Source organism: Bufo gargarizans, chromosome 10 (genome assembly GCF_014858855.1).
Source record: "Bufo gargarizans isolate SCDJY-AF-19 chromosome 10, ASM1485885v1, whole genome shotgun sequence".
Taxonomy (NCBI): Eukaryota; Metazoa; Chordata; class Amphibia; order Anura; family Bufonidae; genus Bufo; species Bufo gargarizans.
The window spans coordinates 67,237,632-67,252,740 of NC_058089.1; the positions used below are offsets into that span (position 1 = coordinate 67,237,632).

At 41.7% G+C, this 15,109-nt stretch overlaps 1 protein-coding gene across 3 annotated transcripts in view; it reads left to right on the plus strand.

Annotated features, from left to right (window-relative positions):
• Positions 1-15,109, plus strand: part of RELA (RELA proto-oncogene, NF-kB subunit) — a 71,005-nt gene that overhangs the window by 29,215 nt on the left and 26,681 nt on the right. For 2 of the 3 annotated variants that reach the window (XM_044269780.1, XM_044269782.1), the window contains 4 exons: positions 4,028-4,119; positions 4,208-4,339; positions 9,439-9,543; positions 14,101-14,313. In XM_044269780.1, the coding sequence (XP_044125715.1) occupies positions 4,028-4,119; positions 4,208-4,339; positions 9,439-9,543; positions 14,101-14,313 (542 nt within the window). The remainder of the gene's footprint in view (positions 1-4,027; positions 4,120-4,207; positions 4,340-9,438; positions 9,544-14,100; positions 14,314-15,109) is intronic. The other variant, XM_044269781.1, reaches the window with a different exon arrangement.

Below are 15,109 nucleotides of genomic sequence, written 5' to 3' on the forward strand. Positions count from 1 at the left end.
ACAGAAAATGAGAGCGTCAACATTTGCCCCTTATTTTGGACCAGTCAGGAATGCAGTAGAACTTCATTGTACTTTATCTGAAGTACCACATATCCTCTCTGTCCAGCTTTATTTGCTTCCCATAATGTACAAAAGACGTAGCAACACTTTGGCGTATGTCAGATCTTTTTCGCCCCATACGACGCACCACCACCCCCCCCCCCCCCCTCTCCCCAAAAAAAAAAGTGGGGGGAAAATGTCCCTGCCTCTTATGGGGTGAATATTAATGAGCACTTCCATTGTGGAAGCACTTAGTACCAGAGGATCAGCAAGCGGTGAAGGCTCTGTACTCGCCACTTCCTGGTCCTCGGCTGTGCAGTGGCTGCACACGGCGTGAGGGCGCTCTGAGGCCTTACACTGCACGCCATTTCATCCTGCATCTGGCTGCGCTGTGAAGAGGATAGCACTGGAGGAGAGGAGCAATGAGATCTGGGAGCAGGAGAGGTAAGTGTTTTTTTGTTTTGTGTTCTGTGACTGATGAGAGGCATGGCGGCTGAAATATGGCAATAGAGGCTGATGATGTGGGGGCTGAAATATGGTAATGGAACCTGATAATGGGGGCTGAAATATGGTAATGGGGGCTATTATTGGGGGTGAAATATGGCAATGGTGGCTGAAGAGAGGCATGGGGCTCTTATCTGAGGTCTGATTGGAGGTCGTTCACATTGGGGTCTGAGCTAGGGTTGGGCAATATACCGGTGTTGGCGGTATTGGGAAATATCGCTGTTTCCTAATAACCGCAGTATCTTGTGATGTGATAGAAGCGGTCATGTGCGCTGACCACTTCAAAATCTGCGGCTGCCCGCCCCAGCATGATTCCATACCAATTGCTGCCCGCAGCGGCTACCCCAGCTCCTCCACGCAGGCTCCCATAATGCAGTCTCCGCACACCGACATCTGAATCAGATGACGGGCGAGGCTGCACAAGACAGGAGCGCCACCAACGCTTCTACTTACAGCCTGCAATACACCTTCTAGTAGGAGATGATACATGAGATTACTATAAACCACTCGTTCTGGTACAGAATTAACCCTGTAATGGTACATAGTAGCTTGTGAACTCGGCATTGATGGCAGCAGCCAATCACTGGCCGTTTTTTGCATTTGTATCTCAGCAGAGTAAACATTGAAAGCAGCGCTCTGATTGATTGGTTGTTGTGTTGCAAGATCACATAAGGTCCATCAAGGGCGACATAAAAACACATGAGATACAAAGGTAGTAAAAAAATAAAATAAAGAACATATACCTATTTGGTTTTGATGTGATCGTACAGCCCCATAATACCTTAGTTATGTCACATGCTGAATAGCACAAAATATAAAACGAATATAAAATCAATGTTGGAATTGTTTTTGTTTTTCCATTGGCCCCCGAAAGTGTTACTAGAAGCCAATCGACTAGTTACAGACACCCGAAATGGTGAAAAATATCACATATAAAAGTATAACAATTAACGTCTCCGTGTGGCGCCCCCCCATACAGTATAATGTCTCCGTGTGGTGGCCCCCCCATACAGTATAATGTCTCCGTGTGGCCCCAAGTGTTTTTATTTTTCTTCTAAATGGGCATTTATCGCGATATATTACTGCCCACAGGTATAGATTATATTTGTGTGACCGGTGCCCTGCAATAACCAGTCAGCTGGCAGGAAAAACGCTCCTTGGTTAACCCTTTAATGACCAGGCCTGAAAAGGCTTTAATGACCAGACACTTTTTCATGATTTGGCGCATGTGGTGGTTTAATGGTTGTAACCTTATTTGTTGGACTCCCAAAATATTTTGAGGCGGTTTGCTCCCCGAAATGTCACTGGCAGCCCACCAGATTGGTCAGTGTAAGTCCACAAAAACCAGAGTCTGTCCTTGCATTTGCTATTGAACTTCTTTCTAGCGATATGTGTGCCTCCCTGAAAATCTGCAGCAGACCCTCTGTCGCCATACCATTATCCGCAAAAGTCAAGCACCATGTAACTACACACACATAAGAAGGTATCCTATAGATGCCTATGAAAAGAATTGTTTGACAAAAGAATTGGATCCATATGTCTGTTATTATTGATCAGCAATTGACATATGGATGTAATTCTTTTATTGGATAATTATTTTCATAGGAATGTTGTAAGAAAGTCCAAATCTAGGCAGAGGATATGCTGACGTGAAAATAAATAAATGCCGGATCCGTTTTTCCAGATGACACTGATCCGTCTGACAAATGCCGTCAGTTTGCATACGTTTTGACGGATCCGGCAGGCAGTTCCAGCAACGGAACTGCCTGCCGGAATCCTCTGCCGCAAGTGTGAAAGTACCCTTACCTTTTAAAGGGAACCTGTCACCGGGATTTTGTGTATAGAGCTGAGGACATGGGCTGCTATATGGCCGCTAGCACATCCGCAATACCCAGTCCCCATAGCTCTGTGTGCTTTTATTGTGTAAAAAAACAGATTTGATACATATGCAAATTAACCTGAGATGAGTCAGAGCTTGAAAATAGGACTCTTCTCTGGTCACACAAGTAAGATATGACTTTTTTTTATGTTAATTTGCATATGTATCAAATCGTTATTTTTACACAATAAAAGCACACAGATCTATGGGGACTGGGTACTGCGGATGTGCTAGTGGCCATCTAGCAACCCATGTCCTCAGCTCTATACACAAAATCCCAGTGACAGGTTCCCTTTAAGATAGGTTGTGGTGAGGAGTGGTAAAAGAAACTGCAGCAACTGTATATTCTAAAACCTGCATCCGCTTTTATCGCCATAGCCAATGTTTTGATTTTTTAATTGTCCATAGGGTTTTTACAGTTAAATTTTGAAGGAAATGTGTCAACAAAATTATCTGCCAGGTGGAACCAGGCAACAACACATCTCCTTTTTTCTAATCTCTTTATTTTCTGATTACAGATTATTTTTTTTATTCTATTTCCTAAACATGATTATGGGGGCTGCCATCTTGCCTGAGCAGTTGGTTCTTAACAGCATTTAGAAAACATTTAAAGAGGACCTTTCATCTGTTTTTACTTATAGGAGTTAAATACCCGTACTTGTTTTTTTTTTTTAAACATGGCCCTGCTGCGCCCGCCTGAAGTTTTCACGCTCGGTATGTAAATACTGAGCAAGCATAGGAACAGGGTGGAGGAGACGCCAGGGTTTCTCAATGGACATCTCCTTCTCCCTGTGACCGTCTCTGATGTGATTGGATCGCGGTGCAGCCAGGGAGAAGGAGACGCCCATTGAGAAACCCTGGCGTCTCCTCTGCCCTGTACCGATGCTCAGTATTTACATACTGAGCGCGAAAACTTCGAGAGCGGGGCATAAACACCGCCCCGATGTTTAAAAAAAAATAAAAATAAAAAATGTTGGCAGCATCAGCACTTTTATTTGGTGTTGCATTGCATGTTTTTGTTTTACATCAGCACCCCGCAAGTATAGGTATTTAGCTCCTTTAAGTAAAACAAATGACAGTTCCTCTTTAAGAAAATTGCTTTATGGCAGCCACATGGGCCATAGACACGATGGACAGAAAGGGACCCTTTTGACTACTATGGGAGTTTTCTAGGCATGCTCTGTGACCTGTGCAGAGGTCATTGTACAAGGGGAGAATAGATGAGCTTTGACTATCACCTATTGGGAATGGTGGATCCTGTCTTATCATTACATGCAGGATTAGAATGAAAGATATCACCTCTGTTTATAGATAAGCATCTGTACAGACCAACAAGTGGCACCTATTGGGCTTAGTGACCAGGGCGAAAGCTGCAGGATTTAGTTTTTTGTTTAAATATAGTTATTGACATGGAAAATTAAAAACGTCACCAAAAATTCTTTAAAAATGTTAAAAACGTGATTTAAACAAAAGGTCATTTTCTGATTACACCTTTCCTTGAAATGTACCTGTAACTTAACATGGAGGCAGTCTGGTATGTGTTGTAGCCTTTAAACTCTACTTTATTTTTCATGTTTTGCTTTGCTATTAATGTATTTTATTCAGTTTCCAGAATTTGGGCATTCAGTGTGTGAAAAAGAGGGAAGTGGATGATGCCATCGCACAACGAATTCAGACAAATAATAATCCCTTTAATGGTAATACATAATAGACATACAGTTACTTTTGCTGCATGATCCTGTTCATTCTGCTCTACAGTTATTCATTTTTTATTTTTTTTTGTAGTACCTGTTGAAGATCTGAAGTCTGACTATGACTTGAATACAGTCTGTCTTTGCTTTCAAGTTTACATACGTGATCAGTCGGGAGTTCTCGCTCCACTTCAATTTGTGGTTTCTCAGCCAATTTATGATAATAGTAAGTAATTAATTATGAAATTTAATTTAAAAATGCATACTGTGAAAAACCTTAACTTCTGGTTTTCAGTAAGTGACGACATCACTTACTAGGTCCCATTTCTTGTCAGACTAAAGGAAATGTAGAAGTTTGACGTGCTTATTTGTAGCTTTGTAGTACAGACAGTTTCAGGTGTGTGTGTGTACCGTATGTATATATGTATGCATTTTTTTGCCCCCTCAATCAGATCTCGGGTCAGACCCCCATGTTAATAAGATCCAAAAGTTAAACTGACCTCAGATTAGACAAAAGTAGAGATTAGGGGTGGGCGATATGGTTCTGAACGGATCCGCTCATATAATGCAGACGGTGGCTCCGTTCAGTACGGATCCGTCTGCATCATATTGTATAAAATTTTCTAAGTGTGAAAGTAGCCTGAGCGGATCCGTCCAGACTTTTACATTGAAAGTCAATGGGGGACGGATCCGTTTGAAGATTGAGCCATAGTGTGTCATCTTCAAACGGATCCGTCCCCATTGACTTACAATGTAAGTCTGGACGGATCCGCACATATAGCTCTATTAGGGTGAATAGGACTTTACACTCTCCCTGCTGCCCTGTGCTTTGTGCACACAACAGCAGGGAGCTGACCATGGCAGCCAGCCTCTGATCCGCCCCCCCCCCCCCCCCCCCCACAGCCTCTGATCCGCGCCCCCCCCCCAGCCTCTGATATATTTATTATATTAAAATTATTACATTATTTTTGTTTTACTGTTCACCTTCCGTGACTGCACCTGACCTTAAGATGATCCTCCTCCAACTAGGCAGGGACAAAGTTTTAAGGGAATCTGTCACCAGTTTTATGGTGTCCTAATTAAGGGCGTCATAAACTAGTGACAGAGCCCCTCTGCCAATTTCTGGGTCACATTCTTTAAATGACCCGTTTTGCCAAAATCTTTTATTGAACAGCTCCAGTGCATAATGATTCCTGAACAATCATAAGCTCTTGGCTTTCCTCGCCCTTCTCCTGTTTTAGTTGGAAAAAATCAGAGGCAGGTAGACTGGGTGGGAGTCATGAGCTAATGAATATGGGCACTCATTGACATCCCCTGGAGATGTTGGGATGTAAAATTGAGGGCTAAAATGGCCCTCCTCTATCTCCTCGTCTGTGTCTCTGTCCAATCCAGGTGGGGAGAAGAGTGTCAGCATGCCAGCAGGTGCTGTCAGCCAGGAAGAACAGACAGAGCCACCTCACTGTGGTGCACAAGTTATCTCTTCTAATAGCTGAATTGTCCAAAAACTCAATGCTAGTTTGCGTGATAAAACTATTTATGATGAAATGCTTAGTGACCTGGAGGAAATGAGAAAGTGGGGGAGATTTATCAAAACTGGCTTACTTGCCGATAGCAATCAGATTCCAACTTTCATTTTTCAGAGCTCCTTTGGAAAATGAAACTTGGAAGCTGATCGGTTGCTATGGGCAACAAAACCAGGTTTCCTTTGCACCAGTTTGATCTCTCCCTGTGTGTTTTCTGGTACATAAACATTTACATTACCTAATTAGACGTAAATGTAGACATTTGACAGGAAGGTTTTGTACCTAGGACTATCAGATGTAAGTTACCATTTGATGAACAAGATGAGAGAATTCTTACGGAGTGCTCAGAACACCAGTGTTTAATTAGGAGATAAACTTGCTAAATTCTGCATTGTAAGTATGTTTGTTGATGCACAGCTGTGCTATGTTTCATCACCCTTATGACTCTTCCACATTGGCACTGATAGGAGGTTGATCCTGCCTCCCAGGGACAGGAAACGCTGTAAGTCAAAATAAAGACACCTCCTCCAACCTACTCCAGTTGTTGTTTCCTGTCTCTCAGGACAGGTGAAAGCCTTGTCAGTGTGCCGACTAAAGATTCTGATGTGCTCAGCCTAAGGATCCTTCCCCTTTTTAGGAGGGCTGAGCAGGGGACAGAGGCTCTGGGTGGAGCATGGGCTCCCATGGGGACTGAGTGTTCCCGGTGACAGGTTCCCTTTAATGCCAAAAGGGCCGCCTATACTCTAAAGCTGATAGGCTTTTTTTTGTGATCCGACTGGCCGTGAGTGGATGATTCACTGCTCAAGCAATAATGGCAGTGTGACTTATTGTTATAAGTAACAGTATCTATTGGGGTGAAATTCTCGCCTTCCATAGCCAATATTTTCATGGCTTGGTGGGAGACACAGTTCCCATTTACAGATACCAACCCTTTTCTCCAGAACATTAAATGGTATGGACGCTGTATCGACTATGTACTGATCATATGGGTCGGACATCCCAGCTTTTGGCGAGTATCTCAATGAAGGTTTCGAGGCACTTAAGTTTTGTGTACATCATGATCCAAAGTCAATTGTATTTTTGAATCTCAATTTATAAGGGGATGTAGCCAATTGAAGGGGTTAAATGTGTGGCCTGCAGTGTAACTGCCATAGGGCAAAGAATTAGCCTCAGTTTTTTTTTTTTTTTTTTTAAATGAACGGCCCACAATGTTCCGGCAAAATGGATCTGGCTTTTCGGTTCTGTTTTTCTGGATGACACCAGAGAGATTCAATTTATTTGTCAGACAGCTCCGCATCTGGATCCGTCTGACAAACGCCATCAGTTTTGAAAATAGCATTATCCATTGGGTGTCAGTGCACGGACTTGTGAGATGAGATCCCAGGCATATCCAATACAATAAACATGTCCAGCTCTTTTCAGTTAAAAGAATTTTCTTTAGTTCCTCTATTGAATATGGTACAAAAAATGTGTTTGTGCAGCAAGGGAATCCCAACCTCCTAACGTGGGTCTGCAGAAGATGGGATGGTTTAAATAGATAGCCTTTCTTAAGTACCTTGGATCCTTGGCTAGCCTCTATAGCTAAGTAGTATTATGTGGAGAGAGAATCTGAATCGCTCCTCCTCATTCCTATACTGATGACTACTGTACGTATTTTGCAGCATTTCTATTGATAAAACATGGCTATACAGCACAAGTATCAAACATTTGCTGTGCCCTAAAAGAGGCATTAGTATACAGTTTGATCAAAGGGCATAGGCTTACCGCGACAAGGTTGCCTCTTGTTAAGTGGGAACCTACTCTATCCATAGCGCAGTGCCGTGCGGCGACCACCGCGCCTCCACACCGCTCCAGCAGGCAACGGGATCCAACAGCCACAATGTGGCCCCACCGTGAGACAGAGCCACCTAGGCCTCGGATCCCATCACCCCACCAGCACGGCACAGAAGCAGCGGCGGCCACCGTCCAGCGCCGCATGTGAACTGGTGCAAAGGGATCACCTGTTCACGGCTTCTCAGGAGCTTCAACTGAGATGGGGTAGGAATTAGTTTATAGCTCTATAGCTAAGTAGCCTGACAATTAAGGGAGAGTTCACATCACAGTTAAGCTTTTTTTTTTTTTTTTTTTTTTCTTCTTCCTCCTTCTGTAGACCTCTCCACACTCTCCTGAAGTTACTGCATTTGGCTATGTTTGGCATGGAAACAAATGTGTGGTCACACATTGTTTTTTTTTTTTTTTTTTTTTTTTTTTTTTAGAATGTTTTTGTATATGTCAAAAATGTTACCAGTAAGACATTTGTTAGTCTACAGTATATATTTATACGTGGATCTGTCACCTGGGTGGCGCACGGTTTATTGAACACTGCAGATAATATGTTGGTCCCTGGCTGAGTCCAGTAGTACTACCTAATTATTCCACACCTGAGTTCTCTTTCCTCCTTTGAGGGTGGAGTCCGAACTCTGGGGGCATTCAAAACTGAGCGAGTCAGGGTCCAACATGGAGTCATGATTTAAGAGCAGGTGTGCTCAAAACATGTAGACTATCTTCTGCAGACCCCACGTTAGGAGGTTGGGATTCCCTTGCTGCACAAACACATTTTTTGTATATTGGTTTCCATTGATTCCATATTCAATAAAGGAACCAAAGTAAATTATTTTAACTGAAAAGAGCTGGACGTGTTTGTCTTTTGAAAAATCTCTCCCTATGTGTCTATTAAAGTCAGTGCACAACTATTTAATGCACGATTACTTAGTTTTCCAGCAGGATAGTCGCACTCTGCAGTAGATCATTCATATAGCTACCAAAGTGACCCCTCTCTAGGTTGCCTATATATCCTAATAGGACATAAGGAAGATGTACAACCTCATCATGATACCTATAGTAAGTTTTTTACATATTTTTCAAATCCGATTTTATTAACATAAAAAAGTAATTTTTATGACGATTCACTTGATGTTGCTTATTCGCTTAAAATTGAAGTAAGGACCAATTTACATGCAGCAGTCATTGCTTCTGTGGTGGGATGAATGGTTACTTCATTTATTTGTTCCCATAAAGTTCTATTTTTTTTGTAATTTGCACATCCCACCCAGAGCAGTGTGCTGCATAAATGTGTACGTTCACGAGTTTTCTCAGGAATAACTTACTAGCCCGATATTGTAAATGGGCCCTTAGCTGACCTTTCCTGCGGGGGAGTGTATTACAGCTGTATTGTGCTGCTTGTGGCATAGATAAGTCACATTGCAACACAAAGCGCACACATAAGACTCTGTATGTGTCTCCCCTATTATTCTTATGGCTCTTTAGTAGGGTCTGTACCCTATCACTTCCTGGAGATTGCAGTAGACTTTTTCTATTCATTTGCATCAGTCCACATGTGCTGTATGGCAGCCTACTTGGCCAAAACAGTACAGAAGTTTGTGTCTCCGAAAATGGCAGTCCCAAGATATTTTAAAGGGAATCTGTCAGCTCCGAAACACTACCCCCCCCCCCCCCCTTTCTAGAGTAAGCAGTATATAGTGTAAGTGATGCAGAGTTAAAAAAAAAAGAATGCTTTGCAGGTCTGTCCTGGAATGGAGGTTTTGGCGAATGTGCACAACCCCTTTTTTTTTAAAATTATGAATAGCTACAACCCTAAAAACGCACACAAGTTCTTTTATAGACTTCCATCTAATTAATAAAAACTAGATATGTGGAACATTCCTTTTAATGATCGTTAATAACTAGCAGCAATAATTTGCTTTTGATAAATTTATATCGCTGCGCAGCCTTGTTTACTTTTGTGCTTTTTATTGGATTGTAGGAGCCCCTAACACCGCTGAACTGAAGATTTGTAGAGTGAATAAGAACTCCGGGAGTTGCTTGGGAGGTGATGAGATATTTTTACTGTGCGATAAAGTGCAAAAAGGTAAACTGTTTTCATATATGCTTTGAAGTGTCCAATTGTATTTTTCTTTGTACCGTAAAATACCCTTTTCATGCTTTGTACATTTACAAACTAGTTGCTATTGTTATATTATTTGGATGAAAAGTGTACAACCAGGTAGACAACAATCTGGAGGACTTATCCTCCAATGATCTGGGGGGGAGAGAGGGGAGGCCGCACACTGCCACCAATGTATTAAAAGAATAGAGGGAGGAAAGGGGGGGGGCGCACACTACCACCAATGTATTAAGAAAATAGAGGGGGGGGGGGCGCACACTGCCACCAATGTATTAAAAGAATAGAGGGAGGAAGGGGGGGGGCGCACACTGCTACCAATGTTAATGCAATAGAGGGAGGGAGGGGGGGGGGCGCACACTGTGCCACCAATGTTATTAATACAATAGAGGGAGGGAGGGGGGGCGCACTGGCCACCAATTAAATTTAAACTGGGGAGGGAGGGGGGTCTGCTGCCTGGCTGCCCCGGATCTCTTACAGGGGGCTATGATAGCACAATTAACCCCTTCAGGTGCAGCACCTGAGGGGTTAATTGTACGGATCACGGCCCCCTGTAAGAGATCGGGTGCAGTCATGTACACAGCAGGGGGCAGTCATGTACACAGTTCGTTGTATATTCTAACTAGAAGCGTCCCCATCACCATGGGAACGCCTCTGTGTTAGATTATACTGTCGGATGTGAGTTTTCACAACGTGAAAACTCAGCTATGAAAAATCTTTTATGCAGACGGATCTTCGGATCCGTCTGTATGAAAGCAACCTACGGCCACGGATCACGGACACGGATGCCAATATTGTGTGCATCCATGTTCTTTCACGGACCCATTGACTTGAATGGGTCCGTGAACCGTTGTCCGTCAAAAAAATAGGACAGGTCATATTTTTTGGACGGACAGGATACACCGATCACGGTCTCGGCTGCAAAACGGTGCATTTTCCGATTTTTCCATGGACCCATTGAAAGTCAATGGGTCCGCGAGAAAAAAACCGGAAAACGGCACAACGGCCACGGATGCACACAACGGTCGTGTGCATGAGGCCTTACTGTATCTTTTTCTACAAAACTATATATTAATCTGCTCAGCTCCTCCTGCTTTATAACATTTTTCCAGCACACTGTACTGCATTTTGTGTTGACAGGGTCTATTTAACACAGAATGACATGTGTACTTAATCTGCAGGAGCACAATAGTCCCATACAAGTACTTTGTGTCCTGACACTGTACAGCGTTTTGTCAGAATGCAGAGCTGTAAGAAGTCTAATGAAATTGAGGGTCTGATCTGGGGTCTTATTTTGTTTTTTTTCGTCTTATGGTCAGGTGGGTCTTATAGAGTGAAAAATATGGTACATTATCCTGATTGCACATGAATACCACAGGAGCCTGGCTGTAACTGATAGTGGGCCACTGCAGTAAAGCCCATTTAACTCCTTTTAGATGTCGCAAATAATAGCAATCGTGGCAATTAAGTGGTTTGACAGTGGGACAGTACTCCTGTCACAAAGGTGCAGCATAATAGATTTCCTCTTAGTGTAATAAAACATTTTTGCCTGTTCATGTAAAAGTCAGTGAGCCAACAATCATATTGTGAAATATTTTACTAGGACTAAAAAGATAACAAAATAGTTAGTAAAAAAAAAAAATCATGCACAGTAAAAAAACTAAAAAAAAAACATTTTTCCCCATAAAAAGAAGTTTTATTTTGGAGAGTTAAACCTAAACAATAAAGTTAATAGCTATGGACTTATTGCATTGTACTTATTCTGAGCAAAAAATAATTTTTAATTGGTCTTTTATAAAAAAAAATGTTGAGCCCCTTACACAGTTGAGATTCTCTAGTAGCATACTATGTGTTTTTACTGTGTTTTGTCAGGCAGCTCAGCTGATGGCTCCTTATCTCCTGACTTTCTATTCTCGGATAAACACCCATTCTAGCGCAATCTTTATCTTGGACTACTTTGACACCACCTAGCTGTTTTGGCAGACAATCGGTGAATCGGTCGGATACAAGCCGCAGCTGTTTGTTGTTGGCCAGTTCTTCGCTTGTCTGCCGGAATGTGTATGGATCTCTTCCGGACCCCATTAGACTACTTTCATACTAGCGTTTTGGCTTTCGTTTCTGAGATACGTTGTGCGCTCTCAAACGCGGTCCAAAACTGATCAGTTTTGCCCTAATGCATTCTGAATGGAAAAGGATCCACTCAGAATGCATCAGTTTGCCTTTGTTCCGTCTCCATTCCGCTCTGGAGGTGGACACCAAAACACTGCCAGCAGCGTTTGGCTCCACTTCGTCAGGCGGACAGCAAAACGTATCCGTTCTGGCACACAATGTAAGTCAATGGGGACGGATCAGTTTTCTCTGACACAATCTGGCACAATAGATCATTGACTTTCAGTGGTGTTCAAGACGGATCAGTCATGGCTATAGAAGACATAATACAACCGAATCCATTCATGACAGATGCATGCGGTTGTATTATTGTAACGGAAGCGTTTTTGCAAATCCATGACGGATCCGCAAAAAAACGCTAGTGTGAAAGTAGTCTTATAAATAATTTGGCCAGCGTTGGTGTAAACCTGATCTGCTGCTGAGAAACAACAAGTCTGTATGGAGGAAGAGTGATTGCATTAGTGGTCGCTCCTCCCCTATCTCTAGAGGAGATTTACATGTAGCGGTCTTCTCTGCGAGCAATCCGCAGATTGTCGCGAGGGAACTCATCCTTCCCGACAATCTGCTTATACATCGTCCCGTGTAAAGGGACCCTAAGTGTTTTGAGCTATTAGTAATTTAGAGAGAGGTGTTTATTAGATGACCGGCAGAAAGTGAAAATCTCAAAGCTAGGCAGAAGTTAACCCTTTATGACAAAGCTTCTGAATATTTTTCATAAAGACAAATTGTAAAAATTATTTTAAGTCCACAATAGGTAAAATGTGATCATAAAATGCTCCTGAAGGTGTACATAGCCTGTAACATGTTATTGAGAACTGTACCCCCCCCCCCCCCCCAAAAAAAAAATGTAAAATCTCGAAATGGTACCAATGATTTTAATAAAAGTTCATTAATAAGTTAATGTACTCCCAAAATTCTCATTGAAAATTTTCACTCATTCCTCAAAAACTAAGGCCTCACATAGCTATGTTAATAAAAAAAATGGGGGGGAAAAAAGTTGTGGCTTTTGTCACAATAAAAAAAAAGCTTGGTCTTTTTTAAAGGGAATTTTTCATCAGAAAATGCAATTGTTTAACAAACAATCAAACAATTACCAGTGTATAAAAATAAATAAATCCTAAAATCATGCAGTTTTCACGCTGGCTATTAGGCCTAAAATATGTTAAGACTTTTTATAGATGACTAGACTGGTGGGGACCTCATTGACTCTTGTAGTAGGTTTTTCTAGGCATGCTGTGATATCGCTTATTGTGAAAAATTATTTGTCCCATAAGACGCAGTGACATTTTCATCTTACAAAGCAAAAAATACATTGATTCCAATCCCACCAGTGAGAGCAGGGCTCCAGCTGTGTAATACAGTTGGTGCCTCCAAGTGATGATGCGGGCCAGGTTCCTGAGCCCTCACCATTACAGCACTGCACTCTTACTGGGGTGAGCGTTAACTCATTACACTCAGCAACACAGTAGTGGATTTATATAATATTTATATTTAAGTGGTTTTCCAGGTAAAACCTTGTTTCAGCTGGTTCAAATGTAATTTGGATCTTGGATGTTTACTGTATCACTGAGAACCACCAGTTATTTCAAGGGGCTCATCCTCCATTATAACTGTTCTCCTAGAGCAGTGCCAAATCGCAAGCATTTTTATCATTTTATTAAACAGGTTGTCCTACATAAATTTTCTATGTAAATATTTCAGCATTAGATCATAACATATATATTTTTTTTTTTTATCATAAAAAAAAATGCTTCTGTATCTAGATACTGTAGATACTGCTTTTCCCTACTTATGTCACCCAGTGTTCTGTATATAGTTTACTGTTCACAGAGCAGTATGCCCCATTATAGTCAGTGGGGACCTTTGGTGTTCATGTGACTGATCTGGCGCTGCCATTGCTATTCTGTTTATATAACAGAACAGTAAAGCGGAACAGAGAATATAAATGCAGATTTGAACATAAAGGGGCTTTTTTTTTTTTTTTTTTTTTTTTTTAGCTAATGACCTATCATCTAGATAGGTCATCAGTATGTGATCGGTGGGGTCTAACACCCCGGACTCCCACTGGACAGCTGTTTTGGGAAGGTAGTAGCGCTGTGGCCTTCCTCAGCTTTGCTTAGGCCATGTGATGTCACATTCATCAGTCACATGGCCTAGGTGCAGTTCAGCCCTATGGATTTGAATGGGTCTGAGCAGTGCTTGGTAAGCAGAGAGAAGTCTGTGTCGCTACTACGAGCATCGCTGCCTCTCAAACAGCTAATCGGTTGATAGGTCATCAGTACAGTAAAAAAAAAAAAAAATGATATAATATTTGGAATGCAAAGAAAAATGTAACTGTGTATTTTTCCTTCCTAGAAGATATTGAGGTTGTGTTTGTACATGGAAACTGGGAAGCACGGGGGTCGTTTTCCCAAGCAGATGTTCACAGGCAGGTAGCTATAGTCTTCAAGACTCCCCCCTACCAAGATCCAGAAATCCATCAGCCTGTGAAAGTCCAGATGCAGTTGAGAAGGCCATCTGATAAAGAAGTGAGCGAACCTATGGAGTTTCAGTATCTACCATATGAAGGTATGTTAGCTTGCGTTTCTACATTACAAATTAACAGATTTATTTTTAATCAATTTTACTGGCCATTTGAATAAATCCAAACTATGTATTTGCTCTGAGGTTAAGATTGCGTTTGGGTTAATGTGGTGTGGACACTGTGCACCTTGTTGAAGCTCTGTACGAATATTTTATTTTAATGAATATTGGCAAATGAATTGTGCTATTTTTCTGCCAGGACACTTTTCAAACTTTTGACAAATAAATACAATTTTAATTATTAAAAAGAAGTATTTTCCCTCAGCCATATATTTTCTGAAAATGGACACCTGGTACATTGTGAAAAGGACACCCAGCACATAATACTCATGCTCCTGCATGCAATGTTGCATCAGAGAGAGAAGTTTTGATTTAAAAAATAAAAAAAATAAAAAAAGGTCTGAATTAAAAGGGTTATTAGAGTTATGGGGAAAAAAAACTTGATAAAACTCATCAGGATATACATTAGTTAAGCTTGATTTCTTGAGAAAAACCCATACTTACACCTTTGCATGGTTCTGTTATTATTGCTTTGTTTACATGGTGCAGAAAAGCTTTGGGGGCGTGTAACAACAATGCCTGAGCTCTCCCTCATAAATATTTGGGGGGCGTGAATAATCTGCCCTTCCCCTCACCCTGCTCTGCACATCCTAACTTTGCTCAAAAAAAAAAAAGTCACATGATTATTTCATAGCTCACACAGGCATTCGCTGTGGCATTTTCGATAAGCGTCTCTGCAATGTCGCAAGGTTTATTTCCATTCAGTGTTGCATTAATTTTT